This window comes from Hippocampus comes, unplaced genomic scaffold, assembly GCF_001891065.2.
Source record: "Hippocampus comes isolate QL1 unplaced genomic scaffold, H_comes_QL1_v1.1 scaffold96, whole genome shotgun sequence".
Taxonomy (NCBI): Eukaryota; Metazoa; Chordata; class Actinopteri; order Syngnathiformes; family Syngnathidae; genus Hippocampus; species Hippocampus comes.
Window position 1 is genome coordinate 171,467 of NW_017806074.1, and position 24,581 is coordinate 196,047.

Here is a 24,581-nt window from a genome sequence, read left to right on the forward strand (position 1 = left end):
TCGGGTTAAATATTCAAAATGGCGGACGGAGGAGCAGCGAGTCAAGATGAGAGTTCAGGAGCAGGTAATGATTACCGCATTTTACATATTCATACTCATATTCAAACGGCCGCTACAATTTATGAGAAACGAATACACACGTGGGGGGAACGTGGATTTAACGGCAAGGGATGATAACGACTCCTCCGATTCATCTCTGGAAACGCTAGCCAGCTGTAATTTGACATAGCAGGAAACGAGCTATTGGCCGTCCGACGACAAATTACACGGGGGAAACATGCCTCCCCCTTTGTGTGATTAGACGCCTGTATGGCCGCTACATATTCATACCTCTGTCGACAAACACCATTTAGCATATTTTATTAATAAACACCAAGTCGCGTCCGCGTTTGACACATTTCTGTATTTCAATAAGACCCGCGCTGAAGTTGAAATGGCGAGCGAGCTAGCGTTAGCCTCCAATGCTAAGCGCTAGGCTTTGTGTTGATGGCAAACGGTGTGCGGTGTTTTTTGAACCAGCTTTGCATATTCATTTTTCGGCGAGACGAGCGCCGGGGTTTGCTGCTTCTGTTGTGACCGGTTGAAATAAAACAACTGTTCAATGCTCTGTGCTGTTGTGGGATCAGTACATGGTCACTTTCAGTATGCTTTTTTATTGCCTTTTTTTCCTCCATCATCCTTTTGTGCTCGGCGCACTATGGAGCTACAGTAGCCTGTTGTGTTATTCATGCGGGGCCTGCTCGAGCCGGAGTGCGCCGTTGAGCAGATTTTATCGAGCGGTGGTAACAACAAACCGAGGAATGGGCTCCGAATTCGGATGTTTTTAAAATTCCGGATCTTGTTGAACGAGCAAAGTAAACGCAGTTACACGTTGTTTTTGTATTCTTTTTGGGACAGTTATCGCTTCGCCGTGCTTTCCCCTTTTCAAAAAGATTCAGACTTATTGGCGACACCTTTTGTCTCCACACACAGGTACAAAGATAGTACCTGTACCCCCTCCTTCTCCTCTCTCCCCACCCTGGGGCAGTAGTGAGGCCCACTTCCCGGAAAGGCACAATAATAACAGGCAGTCAGGGCATTCTTAACTGCTCACTGGAAGCTTTCATGACTGGGCAAGACACAGCTTGATGCCGCTGTGTTTTCTGTTGTTTGTGTAAAGGGGGGAGGTCAGCGTATTTAACACGTTTAGACCTCAAACTCGGGTATCACGTTTCGCCTCGACAAAAAATTCTATTAGGGGAAAAAACTTTACCAAAGAGTTTTCATTGAAGTACAACAGGTGAAGAAAAAAAAAACAAAAAGACAACAGTGGTGCCTTTAGATACAAGTGTAAGATCGTGTCAATAAAGCTGCATCTCTCCTTTTGCCGTTTCATAAATTAGAGCCATCCATTCAAAAACAACAAACCCCTCAACTTACACAAGTCACTAAACTTAAGGACTCTTCCAGATATGAGCTGTTGTTTTTGCTTTGACTGGTGAAGAAAATGCTTAATGGTGGCCGTGAGTTCACTTGACTTATCAGCAAGTAGTAGTTTGGCAGAAGATTGCTGAAAAGAGGTTTCAAGCCATTTATTGCCTCTCCCAGTTGAAGTTTACTGTCCAACTGAACATAAAGCAAAGATTTAAATCAACCAAATAGCTTTCCTTAGAAAAGTCAGCTTAGTTGAGCGCCAAGATGGGCTAAGTCTGTGCCGTGGTGTTAGAACCCTTAAAGCAAAGGAGGAGCAATACATGGAGACAGATAATGTAACGAGCACACAAACAAATTTCAATTATTTTTTTGTTTGTTTGTTTTTGCGAGTAGTGGATAGGTTAAAAATAATATGGCATTTGTCAAAGGATGACGAAAAATAACTCAGGGTTTTTATGCAGGCTGTCCCTAAAGTCTGGAAATTCTGAAGATGCTTTTTTCCCCCCATTTGAATAAAATAGTGTTAAAAATGTACTTTCTCGAAAGTATGCATTGTCCACGCATTGTTCATAAATTTTGTGGAGCACCTAGAGGACTGATTGCGACAATGTTATCCACCCATGCATGCATGCATGTGTGCGCTGCATTCAGACAGGAAAAATATGCAGTGTCTTTGCAAGTCAAAGCAGGGTATTGAAAGGAGCTTGTGTCTCCTCCCGACTTACTGTATTTTGTTATATAACTTTGAATTGTTACGCTATGAAGCTATTAAAATGTGTAAAGATCCAAAATAATTGTTGTGGTAGCTTAACAATACTACAGATTTTTCACTTTTTTCTTAAACCACAACAATAAATTCGAAATATCAATTTGAGTGGAAGCTTATGTTGCATGACGCTGCTCCACTTTGGTTGACTTTTGAAACAAAATTTACCATTGTGGTTGTTAAAGTATGATTTCAAACCCTTTCGTGGACATGATTCTATTGAAACATTCTTGTCACATTCCTGGTCTCTTGTCAACATTCTTGAAAAAAGTAGCAAACAGCCAAACATAGTTTATCGTTTGATGGTTAGCCAAAGAAGGTCTAGTGAGCCGCTTTGGTAGCTGATGCGATATGGTGACATCACGTATTGTGATAGTTTCATTCATGGCATATGCCTCCTGTAAAGTCTAGTCAAACTACAAGTTACTTATTAAACTCCTGAATATTTACATCCGATAAGAAAGCCATTTGCATCCTCCCACTCCCCCCTCCCCTATTTAATCGGTTATACAGTTCACCCCGATTTCAGCCTTGTAGTTGCGTCATGAATATTCATTGATGTAAACAAGGGTGTTATGAATAATGCATCAGCTGCGGTAATAAATTCAGAACATGCCTTCCCAAAGGTACAGAGAAAGCTCCAGTCGCACAAGTTTCATTGGGTTAAAATTGTAATGAATCACAGTTGTGTGCTTGTGCGCCGAACAGATAACTCCTTGTGTGATGCTTATCTGAGACTCATATATATCCTAACAAGACAAGCTATTTCTTTACACAGCCAGTTAAGTGCCATATGTATTGTTTTGAATTTTATGTCGGTGTGTTAGAAATCAGGCAATTTTTTGAATAGGAAGTAGCCAGTACACATGGACTGCTAATTCTGATTCAGTTTTCAGTAGTTGTCATCACATTTCTCCTCTTTGTCCATCGATCATAGCCCGCCATGGTGGGATCCCCAAAAAGCCAAAGTATAAACAAAACTTTTGCTTGCCGAACGGCCGTTTTTGTGCCAGTTGGGATTTTTCCAGAAATGTTTGTTTGAATCCTACACGATGTCACTTTTTTACATTGTTTGATTATTAACTCCATCCATCCATTTTCCGTATTGCTTATCCTCATTATGGTCATGGATGAATTGTAGCTTATTCCAGCTGACTTTAAGAGGGGGAGTGACTTCTCATCAGTCAAAACGCGCTCTATAAATAAAGATTGTATTGTACTCCACGCAGGAAGGCCACAGCCTGTATTTGAACAGTTAACTCCCTCAAGCTTAAAGTTGCCGATAATAATGTCCAGCATGTTTCACAGTCAGCTCACTGTTCAGACATACACACGTTATCTTGATGTACGCCGCGTGTATGATGAAGATTATAGGCGCTTGAGGGGAATGTGGATGGACTAATTATGTTTGGTCTCTGTCTCGTGTTGAATCTCTCTGCTCGCATTAACCACTGACAGCCTTTGTCGTATAACTGTGCTAATGAGAGAGCCATTTAAAATTCTCTATGCGGGGTAATTGTCTCATGCGTTGTTCCGCAGCAGTCTTTTTCTTTCTCACATCGACCAGCTGAATAACTTATGTACACTGAGCTTTTGCAGTCTCTGTCCCATGCTATGAACATCACCCATGCCAAACAAAAGTCTGAGATTTGGTTTGGATTAAAAAAAAAAAAAAAAAAAGTGAGCAATCAAGAAACTTCAACTTCTGTTCACAAAATGTCGAATTCACACAGGAAACGTAGCAGCTTGCAATTGACTTATGTGATGCACTGTGTTTCCTCAGATTGGCTGGTGGCTTTAATTTTGCAGCTGCAGAGAATACCAGTGTAGTTTCCTAAAATATCTACAGTGAAACTCCTCTACAACGAAATCATGTTTGCGGCAAGAAATTTTTCACAACAGGCGACATTTCATAAGAGCAAATTTATCTCAGATGTAAACAAACACACGCACACACACAAACGTATGTGTACTCTTTATTTTACTCCAACAGTGCATAAGTATGAGCATACGCTTATTTGACACTTCCTATAGCCAACGTAGAAAGAAAAAAAAGGAAAAACATTGAGAAATTTACGATCAGCATTTACTTTCACTTACATCATTTTCTTGCATAATGTTTTTTGTTTTGCTTCCTTCATCTTTCATTTGTATTACTTTTATCCTGTCTTCAAGCGTTAAAGCTTTGCTTTTCTTCACTCCTTGCAGGTTGCAGTAAGTCACACATGGCAAAGTATAAATGCTGGTGTTGATGGATGGGGATGCGTGAACCAATTGCGCATGAGTGGAACCCATGCTGGTGTAAATGCTGTGAACTATAATGTGAATGAAACATCGTCCACATCTGCGGTCCATGAGCAAGTCAAAAGCATTCAGCGTGCACACGATGCGGAAACTATAGAGCACTGAAAACGGTGGTGACTTTTACCTGCAATGTGTAATACAGTGCTTGTGTTGGAGGGAGCATTAAAATGTATGGGCAACCACATTAAATTTTGACTCACCCATGTTAAAAAAACAAACAAAAAAAAAAAGGTTGCTTAGGCCTCCATTTTGGTCGCAGTCTGGAGCCCTGACGTGAGTCTGTTATTTTTGCCCACCATTGACCAGGGTACATCGTTGAAAATGTTTTGTTCTCTTTGACAGTGCAATGTGAAAGGCTCGATGAACATGCCTCTTTTTTTTCTTCCCCTGAAAATGGAGATACGAGACTGCTACCGATATGATTGCATTCAGCAGTTAAATTATTCAACACAACCCGCCTTCGCATTACGTCATCAATAATATCAGCAAGCCTACTAGCCTAAATAACATTCGGATGCTGAACTGGGAATGTGTGGTGTTTCACTGTATTTACTTTTAGTGACAAATGTGTTTGCTTTGCCATGATATTGTACATACTAGTTACTGTTGGGTTTGTTTGACTAGTATGCAAAATCCGTCTTGTCAGGCAGACGGGGGCTCGGGTGAAGAAGTTGAATAAAGCTGTTACTTGCTCAGCTCCTCCCCCTGCGGACTGTCCCACACATTCCAGTCTCGTCGTTGGGGCTTCACTGGACACATGTGCATCCCCCCTCCCACACACGCACACCACACGCTTCCCCCGCCGTATTAACACACTGGCTAAAACGAATTCAAAGCGTGTTCAAAAGTGAAACACTAATGAAATGTAAAAGCCAATCTAAATATGCTAATCCCCCTCCACAACCACTTCATAAACATCGGCAGCAGTCTGCTTGCCACCCACTGGCTGTGGAATGCTTGAGCCACAGGGTGTCCTATAAGTAATGACATGCTTGTGTTGCATTAATGCAAAGTTATTTCTTTCCGATTGACTGAGTACCCTCACATCCCAACAGCAATCCTCATAATACTGCCTATCCCCGGGGCCCATGAATTCTCTGGAATCTCAGTAGCCACTCTTGCATGAATAGCCAACCAACAGGCCCTTACTCTGCTGTCTGGGATAACTCCAGCCTTTACCTGCTCTTACCTAATTAATTTTTAGCTATGCGCTCACCTTCCCTCTGCAGCTCCTCACCGCCCTCCTTATTCCCTGTTTTTTTTCCTATCGCCCTCCAAAAGACATCCAATTAATATGCTAATGAGCTGATAAATATTTATAGAGCCCTTTAAATTATGCAGAAAGCTTTCATTCCGTCCCGGTGTGAAATGCGTCACTCGAAGGACTTCAAAGTCTTGCATTTCTAACGAGACGGCGGAAGATTTGCATACGGCTTTAATCAACTGAATACTGATTATGCATCATTATAGAGTTGGAAGAGGCGGCTTCGGGTGGAGTGCGCCAGCTGCACTTGTCATTTGTTTCATTCCTAGTAAGAGGAGAGAAACTTTTTTTTGCAACTCCATTGGAAGCGCCAATGTCGAACAGACAGATAGTTGTTCTAAATTCAAAACAAGTTTTACCAACAGGAAATGAAGTGAATTCATCAGTTTCATACTCAAACTGTCACTGTCGCAATACATTTAATCTCACTGAAGATCCTGAAAGTGGAAGATGTACACATTCATTTCCGTTGAGTAGTTTTAATTTTCTCTTGTTTTATAGCGATTCTTATATTCAAGTGTATGTGAAATTCTAATTGTGAAAAACAACTTTGCTACTTTAAAAGTTGAAATCATTAGATTCACGAGGCAAAAAATGATACATGTCTTCAGTCCCGGCTTCGCATACTGAACCGTACCCCAAAAAGAAGCAATGTGTGCTTCACTGTTTTTTAGTGAATTAGAATTAGTGAAGTAGTTGTGTGTGGAGAAGAAAACAAATTTTACAAATGGGTTGTTCCATGACAACCCCCCCCTCCCCCAATGAATATCTAAACAACAGTGGATCGTAAAACTGAAAAACCACGTATTATTGCCGGCCATTGTAAATGCTTTCGGGAAGAGAAAAAAAATCGAATAAAATGTGACCTATAATTTGACTGTGAAATTGACCTTGTGGATCGTGTGACCTTAAAAAAATTCAGGAAATGTAATCTCTCACATCTTCTCTAAAACAGATAAGTTTCAGAAACGTACATTTTTTTGTTTGTTTGGCAGCAATAAGGAATCAAAGTACCCACACCCTATATTTGCAATGAATATTCAATGACTACTCAATGAATATTCAACTTTCAATGATTACTCAATGAATATTCAACTCTCAATGAATATTCATTGCATATTTGTTGAATATTCATTGAAAATCTGAGGGTTTGACTTATTGCTGCTGAACCAAAAAATAGAACATCTCTGAAATGTTTATGTTTTAGAGAACATGTTAGTGGTTACGTTTCATGGCGGGGAAAGAAAAGATCATGTGATCATCAGGGTCAATTTGACGTTCAAATTATAAGTCAAAAGGTAAAGTTTCCAAAATATGCATTGATCATTACATGATTGCAGATTTGGAATCAGTGTCATGCTCTCTTTCTGGGTAAAGCGCCTCTCGCAGCCGTTTAGGCTGTTCTGATGGCCCGCAGGCAATGGACGCGAGCACTTCAACTGTTTAATGCTTTGCTCCCGTAAAGTAGTGAACGACGCACTGTGACAAGGCTTCAGCTTGTTCAGCGCTAGTTTACTTAAAAGGCACTAAAGTGGAGTTATTACCTCTTGTAGTAGGCGTCCGCCGACTGGCCGGCCGGCTCGTCACCACGAGTACACATTCCTGTCTCCAAGATCCATCATCTCCACTTTGCAATAACTACATAAAACTTTTTGTTCCCTTTTTTTAAGTCTATAACAACCAAGACCTTGGGCATTGTTTTAATATTTGAGTATTGCACTAATGTCCGTGCGGTAAACATTGAAGTGGCCAAATATTAGTTCCGGGTGTCATAATTATGGTGTTAAAATTATTAATGATCGTTTTGAGGCAGAAATTTGTGTGTGGTTCAATTTTTTTATTTTTACTTTCTTTTTTGTGGTTAACTTTTCCCAGCCCTTATCCAATGGTTATATCATCACATCACTTGTACGCTTCGTGTCGTAGTGCAACAAGAAAAGCCAAAGACTTTTGGGCTGTGTGATGTAGTAGCTATAGCAACTTGGGCTGTGTGATGTAGTTGGGGGGGGGGGGGGAGAGACAGAGAAAGAGAGACAGAGAGAGGGAGAGGGAAAAAGAGGGGGGGCAGTGCCACAAGAAAAGAAGATAGCAGGAAGGAGTGCTGCTTGCTTAAACCCCGTTAACGTTGTCCGTGCGCATATCCCAGTGTTACTCGGTGAAGCGCGACTGCTGCTCTTGACCGCTGCTAGCGGGCCACTAAAGAGGGGGAGAGGGAAACGGGCAGTGGGAGGAGCCTCACACCAGACGCACTGAAAAGTGGGGAGGGGGTTTGCCCGACGGAGGTAGTTTTATTTTTTTTTTCACTCAATAGTCTCTGCAACCATGCTTGAAACCACAGGTGGAGCTTAGGCTGGTGAGTTTTTCTGTTTTTTTTTAAACGGGGCTGCGACAGAGTTAATAAGTAGTGGGTCCCAATAGGAATGAAAAACACTAACCTGACGGTTTTTAGACATTTTTTAGAAACTGCCATGCTTATGCATTCCATTCCAAATAGTCCTTTTGTGGTTTTGGGCTGCAGTGATTGTATTGAGATCATCATGCCGAGATGAAATACATTTAAGCAATTAGAATCGAAAGAGAATAATTACTGTATGTTGGATCATCATGCTTTCTCCTGTCTGTCTCTTTCAGATGTTAAAGTGAATAATCAGTCAGAAACTACTAAATGTGCAATGGAAAGTGGTGACAGGAACACTGGTGAGTGACTTTTCCATCATTCCTTTCCTTTGCTCCTTGACTTTCAAAAGGCCTCTTATTCCTACTTGTAACAGTTGCCAAACAGCTCATGACATGTTGGAGGACTGAATTGGACCAAAGCGACGATAAAATGTTCGAGTAACTTCTTCTTTGCGTGGTGCCAATGAAACTAATGATTTGACACTCATTCGATGAAAACATATTCATTGCGTGCTATTAACAAAGAAGTGCTAGTGATTATGCATGGTTGTATTGATAAACGAGATCCATGCAGGTTGCTACTTAAGGTCTGACAACAGATGTCGACAGCAATGCAGTGATTCTTCTTCATTGTGGGTTTCCATTGTTGTGTTTGTACTTTGTTGTGAAAGCAAAAACATCCTTGAACTCGCCAGATGTTTGACTGCGTGTCCGTCCGCAGGGATCCCAATCAATGGATTGGACTTTCAGAGGCCGACCGTGCCAACCACAAGTGCAATCACCAATGCACACGCACAAGCCCTCCTCCAACAGGTAACAAGAACGTCACGCATGCTTCATTCTAAAAATCTGGTTTGGATGAGCTACCGTGGAACTTTTGTTCAAGTCATCTATATTTCTATAAGACTTGAAAAAAAAAACGTGTGATGAAAAATAATCATCACAAACACAACAATTAAAATGATTATAATAAAAATGAAACAAGAAATACAGTAAAATAATCTTATCCAAATAAAAAAAATAAAATAGCTGCGTTCCAATTGCCCTTGGGCATAGAGGAGGTCCCGAGCCATAATCCCTCATTTGCACAGCCTACATGTTGTTTGAAACTATTTCTAGATGGAAATCTCCATCGACCATTATGTGGGTGCTGCGATGTTGAAATTATATCGCGATCACATTGTCAAAAACGTCACTCAAGTTGGCTATAGGTTGAGGTTTGAATTTAAACAAACAACTGCAGTTTCGTAACATCCGCCAGATTGTCAGTTGGTGATCGGAGTTGGCTCAACCCAAATCACGTGTCTCACTTATTATATGGCAGTTTTTTTTTCTTTGCCAAGTACAATAACCCTTGTACACTGCACATTGCTTAAATCCAGCAATATTCATAAAAATCCACCGAGACAATCTTGAAACGGTGAATCGTTTTGCATTTAATTACACGATTCTCATACGACCTCACATTTTTACTTGACATATACATTGCAATTATTATGCAAATTGTTTTTCTCAGATGTTTATAAATAGTCCATATAAACGGCACTCAGCATTCAAATCAACTGTTCGAGAATAATTTCAATTGTTGTGCATAACAGTGTTTCAATACATTTTATAGTTGGTAAATCACTGAAAATGGTCATTTGTTGCATTTGGAGTATTCAGAGGCTGTATTTGCTGAAATCAAAAGGTTCGATGTGAACTGCCTCCCAGCCTTATAGATCTTTGCTTGAGGATGCTCCAAAGGTTCTGAACAGGGTTGAGGTAAGATGTGGGGCCGCACCGTGTATTTCTCCCCTTTTGTGCCCACAGCAGCCAATGATGCAAAGGTAGTCCTTGCAGCATAAGATTGTTGACTGATGAGTGCCGTGCACACCTGGATGGTCAAAATGGATGGAATAGGCCACCATGCCCTAACCAGGCAGCAACACCGGCAGGGAGTTAGCAGCTGAGTCATGACACGAGCTGGTCCTTGAAGGTGTGACAGTAACCTCTGAAAACTATTTGGGGTTTCTGACTGACTAATTTGTTCGATGCTACAAAACAAAGAACAGAAGTAAGGAAACAAAATCATCTTCATGCATGACAATCTTATGCCGCAAGAAATTCCTCCGCATTATGGGCTGCTTTGGGCAAAAATGGAGAGTAACCTGTGTGTGGCCCCCATCATCCCCTGACCATCAACCCCATTGAGAAGCTTTGAAGCAAAAGGTTTATGATGAGGGTAGGAGGTAGTTTACATCCAAACAGCAGCTCTGCTGTGCGGACATCCGAGAGACAAATTAAAGCGGAAGCTGTCCAAAAGCTCTCAAGTTCAACTGATGCAAGACGTGCAAAGCTACTATCAAATAAGAGGTCATATGTTGGAATGTACTGTAACTTGACCTGTTAAGATGTTTTTCATTGAAATAGCGTCTCGTTTCATCAAATACAACAGCCTAATGTTGCAAATTCAACAAATGACAGTTTTCAGTTCTTTACAACCTACAAAATGGCATGAAAAATTGCTGTGCATAATAATTTGAAACAGTGCATTTCAACAAAAATTTCTTTATTTTTCAAAAAGAAATTATCAGGTTTGTTTGTAAACATTCAAATTATTCTGTAATATTTGATGAGTGGAAAATTTCCAGTTCAACTTGCATAAACTAAAATTTGGGGGAAAACATAATTTGCAATGTAATTTGGAATGCACTGAAACAATAAAAAATGTTAAAATTTTACTTTGCCAAGATTTTATTATCGTGATGAAATATTAGTTTGTAGCGATTGAAATTATAGCAATTTGAAGTCACCCAGTGTAACGGAAAGGACTGGGTTTCACTAAAGAGTTTCCGCTGTATTCGAAGAAGGAATTTAAGTTGCGTTTGAAGAGGTTTGCTCTTTGGCACTCATGTATATACACACACAGGCAGAACAACCTCATTTGAATGAGCCCCGGCTCCTTTGCCGTCACCAGGCAACAAGGCAGATTAATCAAGCCTGTATGCTAATTAGCTTGCTCCCGCCGTTGCCTGGAAACAGATGGCGGGGAATATGCAAATCTATGCAGGATTTACATGCGCCGCATAACCGCTATTTTAATTAGCAATTGCGGCGCCTGCCCTCCCTCGCTCTTCCCTTGTCTCAAAAGGCTGCGGCACATTTTTAAGTGCTCGCTCTTGCACTTTTTCTTTGACTTGAAATCCTCTCACTCCCGCAGAGACTTCAGCCGCTCGCCAAAGGTGATCAGTTAGTAGATGGCTCAAAATTTGTGATCTGAATTATACATGAAATGAGGCTCAAAATTTCTGGTCTGAATTATACATGATCTAAAACATCTTCAGCCACACTAAAAAGACAAGCTCACCAAGTCAACAACCCTCATCTTATGCCTCTCCCCATCCACTAGTCAAAGTCGGAAGACTCCGGAAGTGCTCTTCCGACCTCCGTCCACCAGAGCACATTGCCTCAAACCCAGCTCATGTTGGCCGGGGGTAGATTGCAGGAGTAAGTGGCCTTTTGCCTTTATAGGCTGATTTACGGCCATACGGCTGACCGAAGTGAGACTGCTTGCCCTGATTTCATTGCTACAAGGCGAGTGCCACCTTTGCCACATCTGTCTGCTCCATCTTTGTGGCCCTCAGACTGTCTCTGAATATTTCCTTAAGCAAAACATGTTTTGCCTCAGTAGGCTTACCACATCTCGGCTCAGTGGCTACGTTTCACAGGCGATGCCTTCATGTAATAGAGTGGTTGGCTGGATAAACGGAAGTCATAATTGCTGTGCTGTTTGATTTGAGTGACATCATGGATATTAGCACTTAGGCCTGGCTCAACTGCATTAGTCTCCGTCCATATTGCCTGCCTAACCTCATTTGTCTTACTATGACAGGAAAAAATATCAACTTTGATAGCTTTATGAAAAGTTAAGTGAGGGGACGAGACTATAAAATAAAGTCATCCCTTTGACCTGTATTCACTAGGTCCGTGCCTTCCAATCTATAGCAAGGAACCAAGGGGTAACAAAGGGGTAACATGTAAAACAGGTTGGATAGGGACTCTTGAGGACTGCACTTGGGCACCCATGTTTTGTACCATTCAATACTCCCTCTGTGTGAGATGTATATTCCCCCCCTTTCTAATTTTGTGTGTTGTTCTCTTCTCCCCCCAGCTGACCCTGACCCCCCAGCAGCAGCTGTTAATTCACCAGGCCCAGGCTCAGCTCCTGGCTGCGGCTGTGCAGCATTCAGCCAACCAGCAGAACGGCACCAGTGGGGCCAGTATCTCAGCCTCTGCAGCCACACCCATTACTCAGCTACCCCTCTCACAGCCCATCCAGATATCTCCTGTAAGATAGTAATCATTCTAGTCAATTTTCTACTTATTTGGAATTTTTTTTCCCTGCGTTGGAATGTTTTGAAATGCCAAATTATTTCGTAATCAATGAGCCGTTTACTGAACTACTACTCTCACCACAAATAACTCAAATTCAAGCTTCATGTTTCAAGTGGAATTAAAGTCGGCACTGTTTCTCAAAAGAATGCAGATTTGTGGACGATTATTGTCAATAATCTCCTACCAAGCATTCTACCACACCCGCGCGGAGTGCATGTTGGGCTTTTGATGACGTATAGGTCAGATGTGTCTGGATGAGCATTCATACAAGACACATCGCATACATATCTGATTTATATCCACATACGAAAGAGGCCCAGAATTGGATTAGAAAATCGGAATTGTACTTTTCCACTGTATGGGAAAAAAAAAGAAAAACTGATCTCTGTCATATATGGGCAAAGAAATTGGAATTGAGCTACATTGTGAACATAGTTTTATGTTGTGTTTGTGCCATGAGAATTGCATGGAATAATTCATCAATGTACGAGCAGCAACATATCGAGCGAAAACATCAGCTGCAGACCTGTCATGACGACGAAACAGCAGTAGAGGATATTTAGCGTATCCCCTTATACATGATGTAAACCTAAATGGCACAGTCATCATATGTGTCGTATTAAAAATAGTGTTTTTGTCTCGGTAGCTGCAGCAGCAGAATTTAAGTCTGCCCCAGTTTGTGCTGGTGCAGCCCGGCCACCCGATCGCCACTCCGCTGCAGCCCGCTCAGTTCATCATCTCCCAGACACCGCAGGCCCAGCAGAGTAAGAAAACAACAGTCTCAGGGGAAGTAAGAGATGAGTGACAGTAACAGAAGCTGATTTTTATTATCTTCCGTCCTTTGGCTGTTGTTAACTGTGTAGGCATATTGCAAGCGCAGAGTCTTCTCACTCAACTACCTCAAAGCCAAGCTAACCCCCTGCCGACGCAACCGAGCATCACTCTTGCAGCACAGGTTGGTGTTATTTTCAGATGAACGTGTTTCATAATAACCCCTTTGGCACCCTCTCTCAAATCTAATCGCTTTGCTTTTTTTTTCTTCTTCCTTTGCAACATTTAGCCTGCAACTCCTACACGTACCACGACAGCCACACCTATTCAGTCGCTGCCCCACAGTCAGACGCCAACCAAACAGCTGGATACGCCCACTTTGGAGGAGCCAAGTGATCTGGAAGAGCTGGAGCAGTTTGCGAAAACATTTAAACAGAGGCGAATCAAACTCGGCTTTACACAGGTACCCTGCCCATGGAATATATTTTATGGCTCCTGTAATATTGTCTTTCGTTACACTCTGTGTCCCTCCATGTGACCAGGGGGACGTTGGCCTGGCCATGGGTAAGCTGTATGGAAACGACTTCAGCCAAACAACTATCTCTCGCTTTGAGGCCTTGAATTTGAGTTTTAAGAACATGTGCAAACTCAAGCCACTGCTGGAGAAGTGGCTAAATGATGCAGGTTTGTCCCTGAACCTCCTCAAACATATTTTATGTGCACGGTGCGATTGGTGCGGTCATCTCGACAGTTCCTCGCCTTTACCTCCCACTCCTTCTGTTGCGTCGGTGCTGTTTGTGCAGAGAATCTGACATCTGACCAGGGGCTGTCCACCCCCAGTGCCCTCGGCTCCCCTGGCATGGGCATTGAGGGGATCAACCGCAGACGGAAGAAAAGGACTAGTATAGAAACCAACATCCGCGTGGCCTTAGAAAAGAGCTTTCTGGAGGTTGGAAGCAAGTTGTATTTAAAGCAACATACTGCATATACTGTAGTTAATTGAAGCAATGAGACTGGCTGGGCGGACCATTTATTTTTATTTTTATTTTTTTTATGTTAAAAGATGTGGTAGTCTCAAGTGACCTGTACTGACAAGGTCTGTTTGGCTTCTTTGCCCTCTTCAAGCAGAACCAAAAACCTACCTCTGAAGAGATTACCATGATCGCTGACCAGCTCAACATGGAAAAGGAGGTGATCCGGGTCTGGTTCTGCAATCGCCGTCAGAAAGAGAAAAGGATAAACCCCCCGAGCACAGGCGGCATAGGCGGCACCCCCATAAAAACCATCTTTACACCCAGTAGCCCTTTGGTGAGGAAGCACATGCACAAGAAATACAGGCTCAGTTGGCTCATTTGCCCTCAGATTCATATTTGGTTTTTAACAAATGTTGGCATAAGAAGTCAATTCATATTTTATTTTTCAAGGTGGCCAGCACAGCAAGCTTGGTGAACAGTCCGACGATAAACACACCCACCACTCTCACTATAAATCCAGTGATGCCTCTCACCAGCACCAGTGTGTCCAGTTTATCCTTCACAGGTATGTTTGTTACACTGGTAGCTCAAATTTATGGTAATTTCCAGTGGGTATTCCTACCTCACTTTCCAATATCCTTCCTAATGAACAAGACTCCGAAGCATTCATGATGGCTTGTGTGATATACCGCCACATCAGCACACATTTTGTACACTTATTCAGAAAATTCTAGTACAATTTCTAGACCTTTAAAGCTTTTGACTTGGGACATTGTAGTGTATAAATCTCATTTTCCCCACTCCAAATAATCCCTAATGACCCACTTTCCTTCCAAGGCACCACAGTTGGAGCCACAAACACTGCATCTGTCATCTCCACCACACCCGTGATTACCACAGTAACCAGCTCGCCGTCTCTAAGTCCGTCCCCGACGGCTGTTCAGTCCAACACCACAGAGAATAAAGTCAGTACTCAGGCGCAGGCCATCGTCACCCAGGCCCCGACATCCATAGGCACCACCCTCGGAACGGGCCAGGTGATGGTGGCTGCACCAGGTCTGTCCACAGCGTTTCAGGGGGCTGCCCAGTTGCCCACCAGCGCGAGCTTCGCGGCCATGGCTGCTGCGGCAGGGCTGAATCCAGGATTAATGGGCTCCTCCTCCTTTCCTCCAGGGTTAGTAATTCCTCCTTCATTATCATCTCCTCAGTGGTTTTCTTCCATAGTTTATAACTGTGTGTTTGCAGTGGGGCCGTGCTCAGTCTGACCCCCGGTGGCCTTGGCAGTGCCCTGACTCCTGCTGTCATGAACAATAGCATGCTGGCCACAATTCAAGGTAAGTATCATTTTGAGCCTCATTTTACTTCACAAATATTTTCTGGTGGAATCGCTCAGATATAACTACATACATGTGTACTGTATGTATGAATACAAATTCGAGGCATCGTAGTCCCCAAATCCTTTACAAAAGCAAAGAGGAATCCCCCCAAAAAAAACAAACCACCAAATATTACCAATGATTGCTTCTTACAATTAATATAAAATGACATTTTCGGAAAATGATTGAAAAGAATAAAGCTACAAAATGGGGTATTACAGTGTTTTGCAAGAGGGAGGGTGACAAAAAAGTCCTGCTCAAGAATGTTTTGCCACTACAATTCAGTTTTGATAGCCTATGACAAGGCTTTCTACGGGTGTGTGCTTTGAGTGTTAAATTTTTAAATGGATTACTAAAATATCAAATCAAATTGTTTACAAATGAATATGTACATGACTTAAAGGCAAAGGACATTGCACTAAAGTGCTCTTGAGATTAATGCATTCATCTCAACATCATCGCAACATTCATTGCATACTAAAAGATCATTTAAATATCCTCTCCAGACAGACAATATATCCCTGCTCGGATTTGTAATTTGTGTTTCATGCATTTTCCCACTATAAATGTAATCACCTCATTAAAATGACATCTACACCTTTCCGCCTCATTAAAAATACAGAATCCTAGAGTATGCAAATACCACTTCCAGAGAAAAGGTCAGCTGATAGACGCAAGGTGAGTCATAATCATGATTAAAATGGTGATTAATGTAATTGTGTTTATCATTTTGGCTATAATCGTGCAGGCTTAATTTTAAACCACACAGATTATACTCTGGTAGACACCATGTCTCCATTAGACAAATAGTTCTGCTTATTTAGACTAATCAAGAATTTAAGAACTTGAATGAAAAGTGCTGATGTGCATTACGTTCTCATTGTAAAGCGTGCTCTACACAATGATTTATAACGTCATAACCGATTTTTAAAATGGGTGTCAGCACACATGACAAGGAAAACAATCGCGATGTATGCTTACTGCTCTAAGTGTGTGTGCATGTGTGTGGGGTGCTTGTATGGGATGGAACTGACACTGCGCACCATACACATAACAAATGTCGTACCAAAACTGACCCGTGAGTGGCAGCATGGTGTCAGGGACCATCCAGACTGCTGGTAAATATATATCAGAGAAAGAGTAATGGTTCTCTTGAAGTCCGCAAGCTCGAGACTTGCGTTAGCAATACAAGAGATGCACACCCCGAAACATAACCCGTAAAAATATGTGTATATCAGGTGTTTTGATTTTGGGGAAAAAAAAAAAACCCTCCCAAAGTGCTTGTATACATGCATATGTGGCAAAGACTCTTTTCTTTTCACAACCTCAGCTAAATTTAGTTCCTCAGCTACATGGAAAGATGATCTCCCAGTCGAAAAATGAAGTCAACATGGTTCTTTGGCACGAATGCACTAGCTTCCTATTAGACTATCTTGGGCATGATCTTGTGGCATCTGAGGACGTTTCAGAAAGTGCACAAAAACCACAAATTGAGTTTTTTGTTAAACAGTTGGAGATGGGTTCCACAGAAAATAACGCACCTAGGTGAATTTGCATGATTACGGTACTGCAATACATGGAAGTAACAAGCTCCACACTTACCCAAACGGTTATATATCTTAATTGTCCAATGGCACAAACATTTTCTTCAGGTTTGCAGTGAAGTAAATAAGTATCGGTGGTTGAAGCTCCACTGATTTCTTTTCCAAATAAAAATGCCACTGCTCAGAAACATCTTTCGTTTATTTGTTAGACACCAAACAACTTTTTCATTTTCACCACCGGTGTCCCTACAGCCCTGGCGTCAAGCGGCACAATCCCAATAACGGCACTGGATGGAAGCAACCTGCTGTTCGCAAACGCATCTGGCAGCAACGCACCCAACTTGGTGACCACACCGCTTTTCCTCAACCCCCAGAACCTGTCGCTACTCACCAGCAACCCCGTCAGCCTGGTGTCGGCTGGGGCGGGCGGGCTGCAGGTCACCACTGACGCCCATCACCAGGTCTCCACGGCCGCTGTGCCTGTGCAAGCCACGACGATTACCACTGCCTCCAAGGCGCAGTGAGTCCGGCTGCATCCGGAATGAACGCCCTGTTTCTTGAGCTGTGCACTGCTCTCCTCACACACGGCACAGGAAATAGGCAAGGTCGTTTGATTTATGGTTCTGCGCTTCACTAACACACACACACATATATCAGCTCCATCGTATCTGTTATTATTTAGTCTGGTCCCTTTTGCTTTCGCACGCCCAAAAAAAACCAACAACAAAAAAAAAAAACCCAACCACACAGGGTTGTGCTTGACCTTTTTGCTTCTGGGTTCTTCTCTCTTAATCTTTATGATCTTTGGACACAGTAGCCAAATGGGGACTGGCTTCTTGAACCAGGAAGACAATTTTCCCTCGATACTGTCAAGCTCCTCACATTTTGTACATACGTCCTTCTATTTCATGCAGTCTCACTTAACATCTTTTCTGAACAACTTCTGAAAAAAAAATGATTTTGCTCTAAACTTAATACTAACCTCATAATACATGTTATCATTAACGGGGATCAACTTTTACGTTTGTTGGAACAGGCCTTGATATGAATCATATCACTTTTATTTTCATTGTTTTTTTTTTTAATGTATTTAATGTTTTTTTTCCCAACTTTGCAAGTATAGTAAGTTAAGATTTAAATATCTCTTTTTTAAAAATGGTGGTTGTAAGGCTTTAAAAACAAGTAATAAGTGGCCGATATAAAGGTTATCATTGCTTTAAGAAGCGCAGGGACCTGTTTGGTCTCTATGAGTTTCTCTTCCTGGAAACACTGACTTTTAACAGCCGCTGAGCTTGTTAAAAACGTTGCCGATTGTAGACACTGATGGAAAATGACTGAAAACGTTCAACAGCTTTAAAAACACATGGAGTGAAACAGTGGTTAAAGATGGAGGGCAGACATCTCCGTGTGTTGTGTAAAGCTCAGAGTGACACTGAGACTTAAGTAACCAAATGATCCACAAGGCTCAGTGGTTTGAACTAAGATCACCTGTCAGGGGGTGTGGTCGTCACACTAAATGTAGGGTGATGTTGACTAAATAGATTTTTTTTCTATCTTTTTCTTTATAATGGTAGTACCGTCATATCTACTTGTGCACAGTATCTGTACCAAAAAAAAAAAAAAAAAAAACTGGATTGATGAGCAGTTGTGAGAGAAATTACCTTTTCCCATTTGTTTGCGGTCGTTCGAGTGGCTGCGTACTTTAAGATATACCAAAAATATTTGTTAACATAACTGTAGTCGATGTAGTTTAGTTGATCTATTTATGACCAGAATCTCTCTTCATTTTGTCAGCGGAATATAAAAATGCAATATTTTGATCATTTTCCAAAGATTACCTTTTTTTATTTGAAAGTCTTTCACATATAATAATTGGCAGCACAATTGACCAAAAACCAAGGAAGGGCTGGGTTGGAGCATGACAAACTCGTTTCTTATTTTTATTTCACTGGGCCTCGCCCAAACATTTGCTCTCAGAGCCATTTGATGGCCCTGTTTTAACCGTTTTAGTAGCATCTATTGGGTGTCTGTGAAGCAGAAAAAAACTCATTTTTTGCGGGGTTTGTACAAATAATACAGCCATAAAACAACAGCTTGAACCAAAGTGGTTTTCCTTAATAGCGGCTGTGCCTGTCTGAGCACTGCAGTTTCCGTTCACAAATGTCAGCACCCACTTTTCTTGATTTGGTGCAGTTGGAGAAGGACGGATGGAATGCCTGCTTTAACAGCCTGTCTCTCCGTGCTTTCTTAATAGCTTTATTAGCACATTGTGTGAAGAGCAGGCTTTGTGGCTCAGGAGTCTGTAAGGCTCCACTATGTCAACACTAGGGATGGGCATTGGAATTGATTATGAATTTGGAGATGAATCGCGTCTCAAAGTAAGTGACATTGAATGCACTACTGGTGGATTCATTCGCCACTATCATAACATAATAGGTTAATTGAAGAATTTGGTTTGTTTGGAATTGGTGTTGATTCATAGTGTCCTGAAGCAAATGGGGCAAATTGGAGTCCACTACGTGGCTGCAACCAACAGAGGTGCCATTGATTCAGTTGAGTTTGCTCCTCAAACATTCAAGACAATATTTGTCATTTCTATCAAATATAGTGTTTCAAATATTCTCCATAAATTGATCAAGTACAGTAAATTTTGCAAAGTGCTTATCCCGAGACATACAGTAAAGCATGGTGAGCCACAAGGCTCTTATCGAGGTCCACTCTTTCTTCACATTTCATCATGTAATTTATTTAAAAAAAGCCAAAATAACAACCAGTGATAAATCGTTCACGCTGATTTTGTCAAATGCCCATCCGTAGTCAACATATACTGTAGATCTGGTCATCGCTACCATTTGAACCAGCATCTAAACAATGCAGTGCCCCAAAGCTTTCTCAGAGCCTTGGCTCCAATTAGTCACTGCAGCTTTTTGGCTGAGGACTGTTATGTGCCACACATTCAACTAAACCCCAAAACTATAGCGTCACTGTTCTGCTGCTTCTGACTAACCATATAGCAGTGATTAAGAAATTACTGTGCATGTCGCCAGCAAGATATCGTCTTGTACTTTTTTTTCTGTCAACTAATTTTGACTGAATATACCTCAGCAGCACTTAAACATAAGGTTCACATTTTTTGAAATTTCGTAATACAGTGTGGAATGTATAAGTAACGCTTGGCTCACCATTCACAAGTTATACTGCTACATAGGAACCGTACATGATAGGACAACTACTGCTTTTTCTCGTACTACTATTTAATTTTTCTCTTCTGCGGATTCATGGTGATTGACGAAGAGATCATTCTTGCCAAAGTAATAGCCTTTCTCTTTGCAGCTCGGCCGGCTTATGGCTGCTCGTGTCTTTGAGGCCGCCACGCACCGATGGAGGCCAGTTCTATTCCGCTGCCGTTTGTAGTTACGCGACATCCGAACGCATTTGCGAGACGAACCGGACACCATCGGTGCTATAGGATGTTACTGATATATTTATCTGAGGAAAGACCTAAGAATCTGAGAAATGTTCTTTTCTTAATTCTATACATAGATATATAGATATATAGATATATATATATATACACACACACACAAACGTGTAAGATATCATATTTTATATATGATCCTGTATGTTACTCAGACTGAATGTAGTGTTTATGACCCCCAAATCTTCCTTAATTTTATTTTCTTTTTTTTAAAGCGGTTAAGACCAAAAAAAGAAGAAAAAAAAAACACTGCGGTCGGTGCGCCAGTCAAAGGCATGACAATGTCTATTCGCTAGGGGGAAGCGCTTTGACGCTCAGGTCGTCTGGCTGGTAGAGCGGAGACTCTGAAGTATGTTTATTTTTAAATTTATATGTTCATTTTTTTTAGTTGAGTCATTTTGGACTTGATTTGCTGTGCTGTTTTAAACAATCATTTTTAAATTTTTTTTTTTTTTATGCCTTCAACTGATTTGTATAGTGTAAGAGGGCACGATCACTGGCTTTCTTAGTTTGACAAAGACGATAAATGTTATCATTTATGCCTTATTGTAATGTAGATGACATGATTGCATTGTAACGTCTGTCTGTGTGTCTGTCTGTCTGTTCAAGCTTAGTGTCGCTAGGTGCATTGTCACTGACACAATACGGTGTACTTTAGGCATTTTGAGTGTGAAATGCTCACTTTGCTACCTGTGTATTTTAGGTGTGACTCAAGCAATGCCTGTAAGAAAAGCTTTACTAATAATTCCAGCAGGTAGGCGTCCGGATGTGAATGAATGAGCATTGTAGAGTATTGAAACGCAGTCTGCAAACCATTGTGCGTTTTTTTTTTTTCCCCATCATTGACTTTGGAGATGGGATGGGCATAATCATTGATTAATCTTAAAATTAATTAGAATTTGGTTGATTCTTTTGATTGTAGATTGCTATTTTGTACCATGTCGTGAAGCAATTGTGAAAAAAATAAGGTACACTTATTTGTTTCAACCAGCAGATTTGCCGTTCCTTCTGTCTACTTTGGAGTGCAGGTTTTCGCTTTCCTTTGAAATATAACGTATTTTCCTGACCTTCAGGCGCTGTTTTTCCCTACTCTTTCCACACTGCGGCTGATAATTTGAGGTGATTTATTTATGGATTTTTACTGACAAGCTTCAAGCCGCCAATAGATTTACACATAGTTTCGACACATCTGACCAATGAAACTATCAAACACATCACAGTGGACCAATGAAACTGTCCGAGTCTGCCTTTATACTAAATATTCATCAGCCAATTGCGGTTAGAGTGCACATTCGAGAGGGCTAGTAGGTGATAGGAGTGGATTATCACCCCCCACTCCCACAGAAAAAAAAATCCCATCCTATAGTAACCCTGTCCCATTCTGGTGAAAACGACTCTTGTCCTGCTCCCATACAAAATGACTCCCATACCACTCCCAATTTGTAGGTCAAGTGCGTGAAAAAAACAAACAACCAAAGTTGCAATTTACTCATTCATTGAACAGTTTGTCACCCCTTTCTCCTCATTGAGTCTCAGAGGATTTTTTCCCCCACTGAATAATCCTGTTCCCATGAATTTGTTTTTTATCCTATACCGTCCCAATCCTATGATAAAAGGTCAAGTTGACTCCCATCCCGTGAGATTCCTGAAAAAGTGTGTGTGTGTTTGTGTGCGCGCGTGCGCGTTAGTTCGTGTGTGTGTGTTTTAACAGATTCAAATTTTGTGAACTGCTCATCGCTTTTCTTTTACAGCGCCTCAAGGTTCTAATGTAGGGCCACTATTTCTTTCATCCTTAATAGTGTTTGAAAAACATTCTTTCAATTAAGTGTATTTTTCTATGTTCGATCAATGAAATTTGGACAAATGCCCATCCCTATTTTCACTTGTTGGTGACAAACGCTGTTTCATGGTTTCAGACCTGCGATAATTTGTCAACTGGCTTTGCTTCGCTTCATTTTGATCAAGTTGCAGATCCCGGTGGATTGGTACGTTAAGTCGACCCACCGCGCTTTTTTTCTTTTTTTTCGTAACGTTGACAGATGAAGCGTGGATGCACCAGTATACCTCATTTCTAACTCAAAACTGAGTGAAACCTGCTTTAACCTACTTAATAAGAAAATATTTGAAAACATATGAACGTGTCCTCGGAGAAGCCCGCTCATTCTTGATGTGATGCGTCCTCCACGAGGGGTACACACCAGTACTCACGAATGTTTTGTTTTCTTTAACAATGTCTCTCGCACACTTTACCTGGATTACTCGTCCTTTTTAATTTGACAATCCTGCTTATTTTCTGACTGTAACCTGGTGTGGATGCTTTATCACCCCTTCCCTTTCCTCCCATCAGCTTTGCAAGGTGGCGCCATCCCGTGGTAACAACATTAACCAAAGACTAATAACTGATTGTACATGAATGCGGCCCACCCTCTTGCCTCACTGCTCCTCATCGAGCAGCTCACCCACACGTGTTTGGGGTGCATTAGCTTTGACTGCATGCGAATGTTTTCGCCACGGTCGGTGCTGCAGTTTTCAGTGCCTGTGGGTGGGCAGGGGTACCCAGAGAGGCTCGGGATTGGGGTGGTTGAGAGGGCTTCTTTGATGGACACTTGTTTGTGGTAGCTGGGTGATGTTTGTTAATACACACTGAGGGTTAATCCTGTGCACTCTGTACATGCTCAGGATTCCTTGTGTGTCTGACCGTCTATCTGTCTGTTTGGAGCGCTGTTGCTCGATTCCACATTTCGCTCTCTGTCTTTCCCTCTCAAGGACTTTGGTTAAAAAAAAATAAGTGTCCATCCCAGGACATACAACCCTTGAGTGACACATCCCAAACCCACTCAATTTCACTGCTGTAAACGCATCACACTGTGTCCTCCCTTCCGTACCTTTCCTCCTTCACTCATTCACTACAGACTGATCAACTGTGACACTATGCATCCCCCGGTGGGGTATTCAGTGACACTTTGCTCAATGCTTTACTCCCAAGTGAGACATCGGGAACCCTCACAAGCGCTATAGATCCCAAAGCAAAACTCCAAATATTTTAAACTTTTGTGTGTGTATGGGCGAAACACGGATACCAAAGATATCTCTTGTCAACTGTCTCTTTCTTCCTAACCGCCCTGCAGCATGTGTATTAAGAGACAAACCCAGCACTGGCTTTGAGTCCAAGCCTCAGTAATTCCAAAGCTCAGATGTATATTTTGATATATTTCTGTCAAGAAAAAAAAAATCAAGTGTGTGGAATAATAGTCCGTTTCTTGTTTGTTGTCATTTCTCTCTCTCTCTCTCTCGCTCTCGCTCTCGCTCTCTCTCTGTCTCTCGGTCTCTGTTGCAGCATGGAACTAATTGCAGAACTGTCTTACTAGGTTGAAGACATTGTATTTTTGTATGTTTTTGGGCGTGTTGTGCGATATCAGCCAAAATGACCAGGGCTTTTATCGAGAGATAAAATATGATGAAAAACGATTACAAAAAATCCAACATGTACATATTCTTTCTGTCTATCTTCAGAAAGCCATTGTGTTAAACTACTCACAGTGGACACTTTCCCCTCGCCTTTTTTTCTTACTTTTTTTCCTCTGCGGTCTAATCTTTTTAACAGAACTCTTAACTTAAAGAGTTACCATCTTGGACTAAAAACACTGAGGGACACTGTTCCCAAAAAAATACATGGAAATACAAACAAAAAGGAAAAAAGACAAAAAAAACAAACAAAAAAAAAAACGCCTCCAGCAATGGTGGCATAAAACTGAAAGACTGTGTAGGAGTTTCAAGTATGTGAATCAGGATGCATAGTAGTTTTTGATGGGTTTGTCTGCTGTATTTTTTTTTTTTACACATATACAAATCTTTTACTGTAAGTGTACAGTTCTCTTTTGTTGTAAACATCATTAAACCATTTTCAAGTGTTTTGA

At 41.5% G+C, this 24,581-nt stretch overlaps 1 protein-coding gene across 5 annotated transcripts; it reads left to right on the plus strand.

The window, feature by feature from the left end:
* On the plus strand, positions 1 to 24,581 carry pou2f1b (POU class 2 homeobox 1b). Of its 5 annotated transcripts, none has more exons than XM_019894476.1 (14): positions 1 to 64; positions 8,379 to 8,444; positions 8,866 to 8,957; positions 12,298 to 12,474; positions 13,168 to 13,285; positions 13,385 to 13,476; positions 13,582 to 13,755; positions 13,835 to 13,976; positions 14,087 to 14,241; positions 14,418 to 14,600; positions 14,717 to 14,831; positions 15,104 to 15,440; positions 15,512 to 15,600; positions 17,439 to 24,581. In XM_019894476.1, exons 1-14 carry the CDS (start codon positions 19 to 21, stop codon positions 17,708 to 17,710), a joined length of 2,058 nt encoding a protein of 685 aa, XP_019750035.1. In that variant the 5' UTR covers positions 1 to 18; the 3' UTR covers positions 17,711 to 24,581. The 5 variants fall into 5 exon arrangements, with proteins under 5 accessions (XP_019750035.1, XP_019750036.1, XP_019750037.1 ...); XM_019894477.1 differs by having other exon boundaries at positions 14,421 to 14,600; XM_019894478.1 differs by having other exon boundaries at positions 14,096 to 14,241.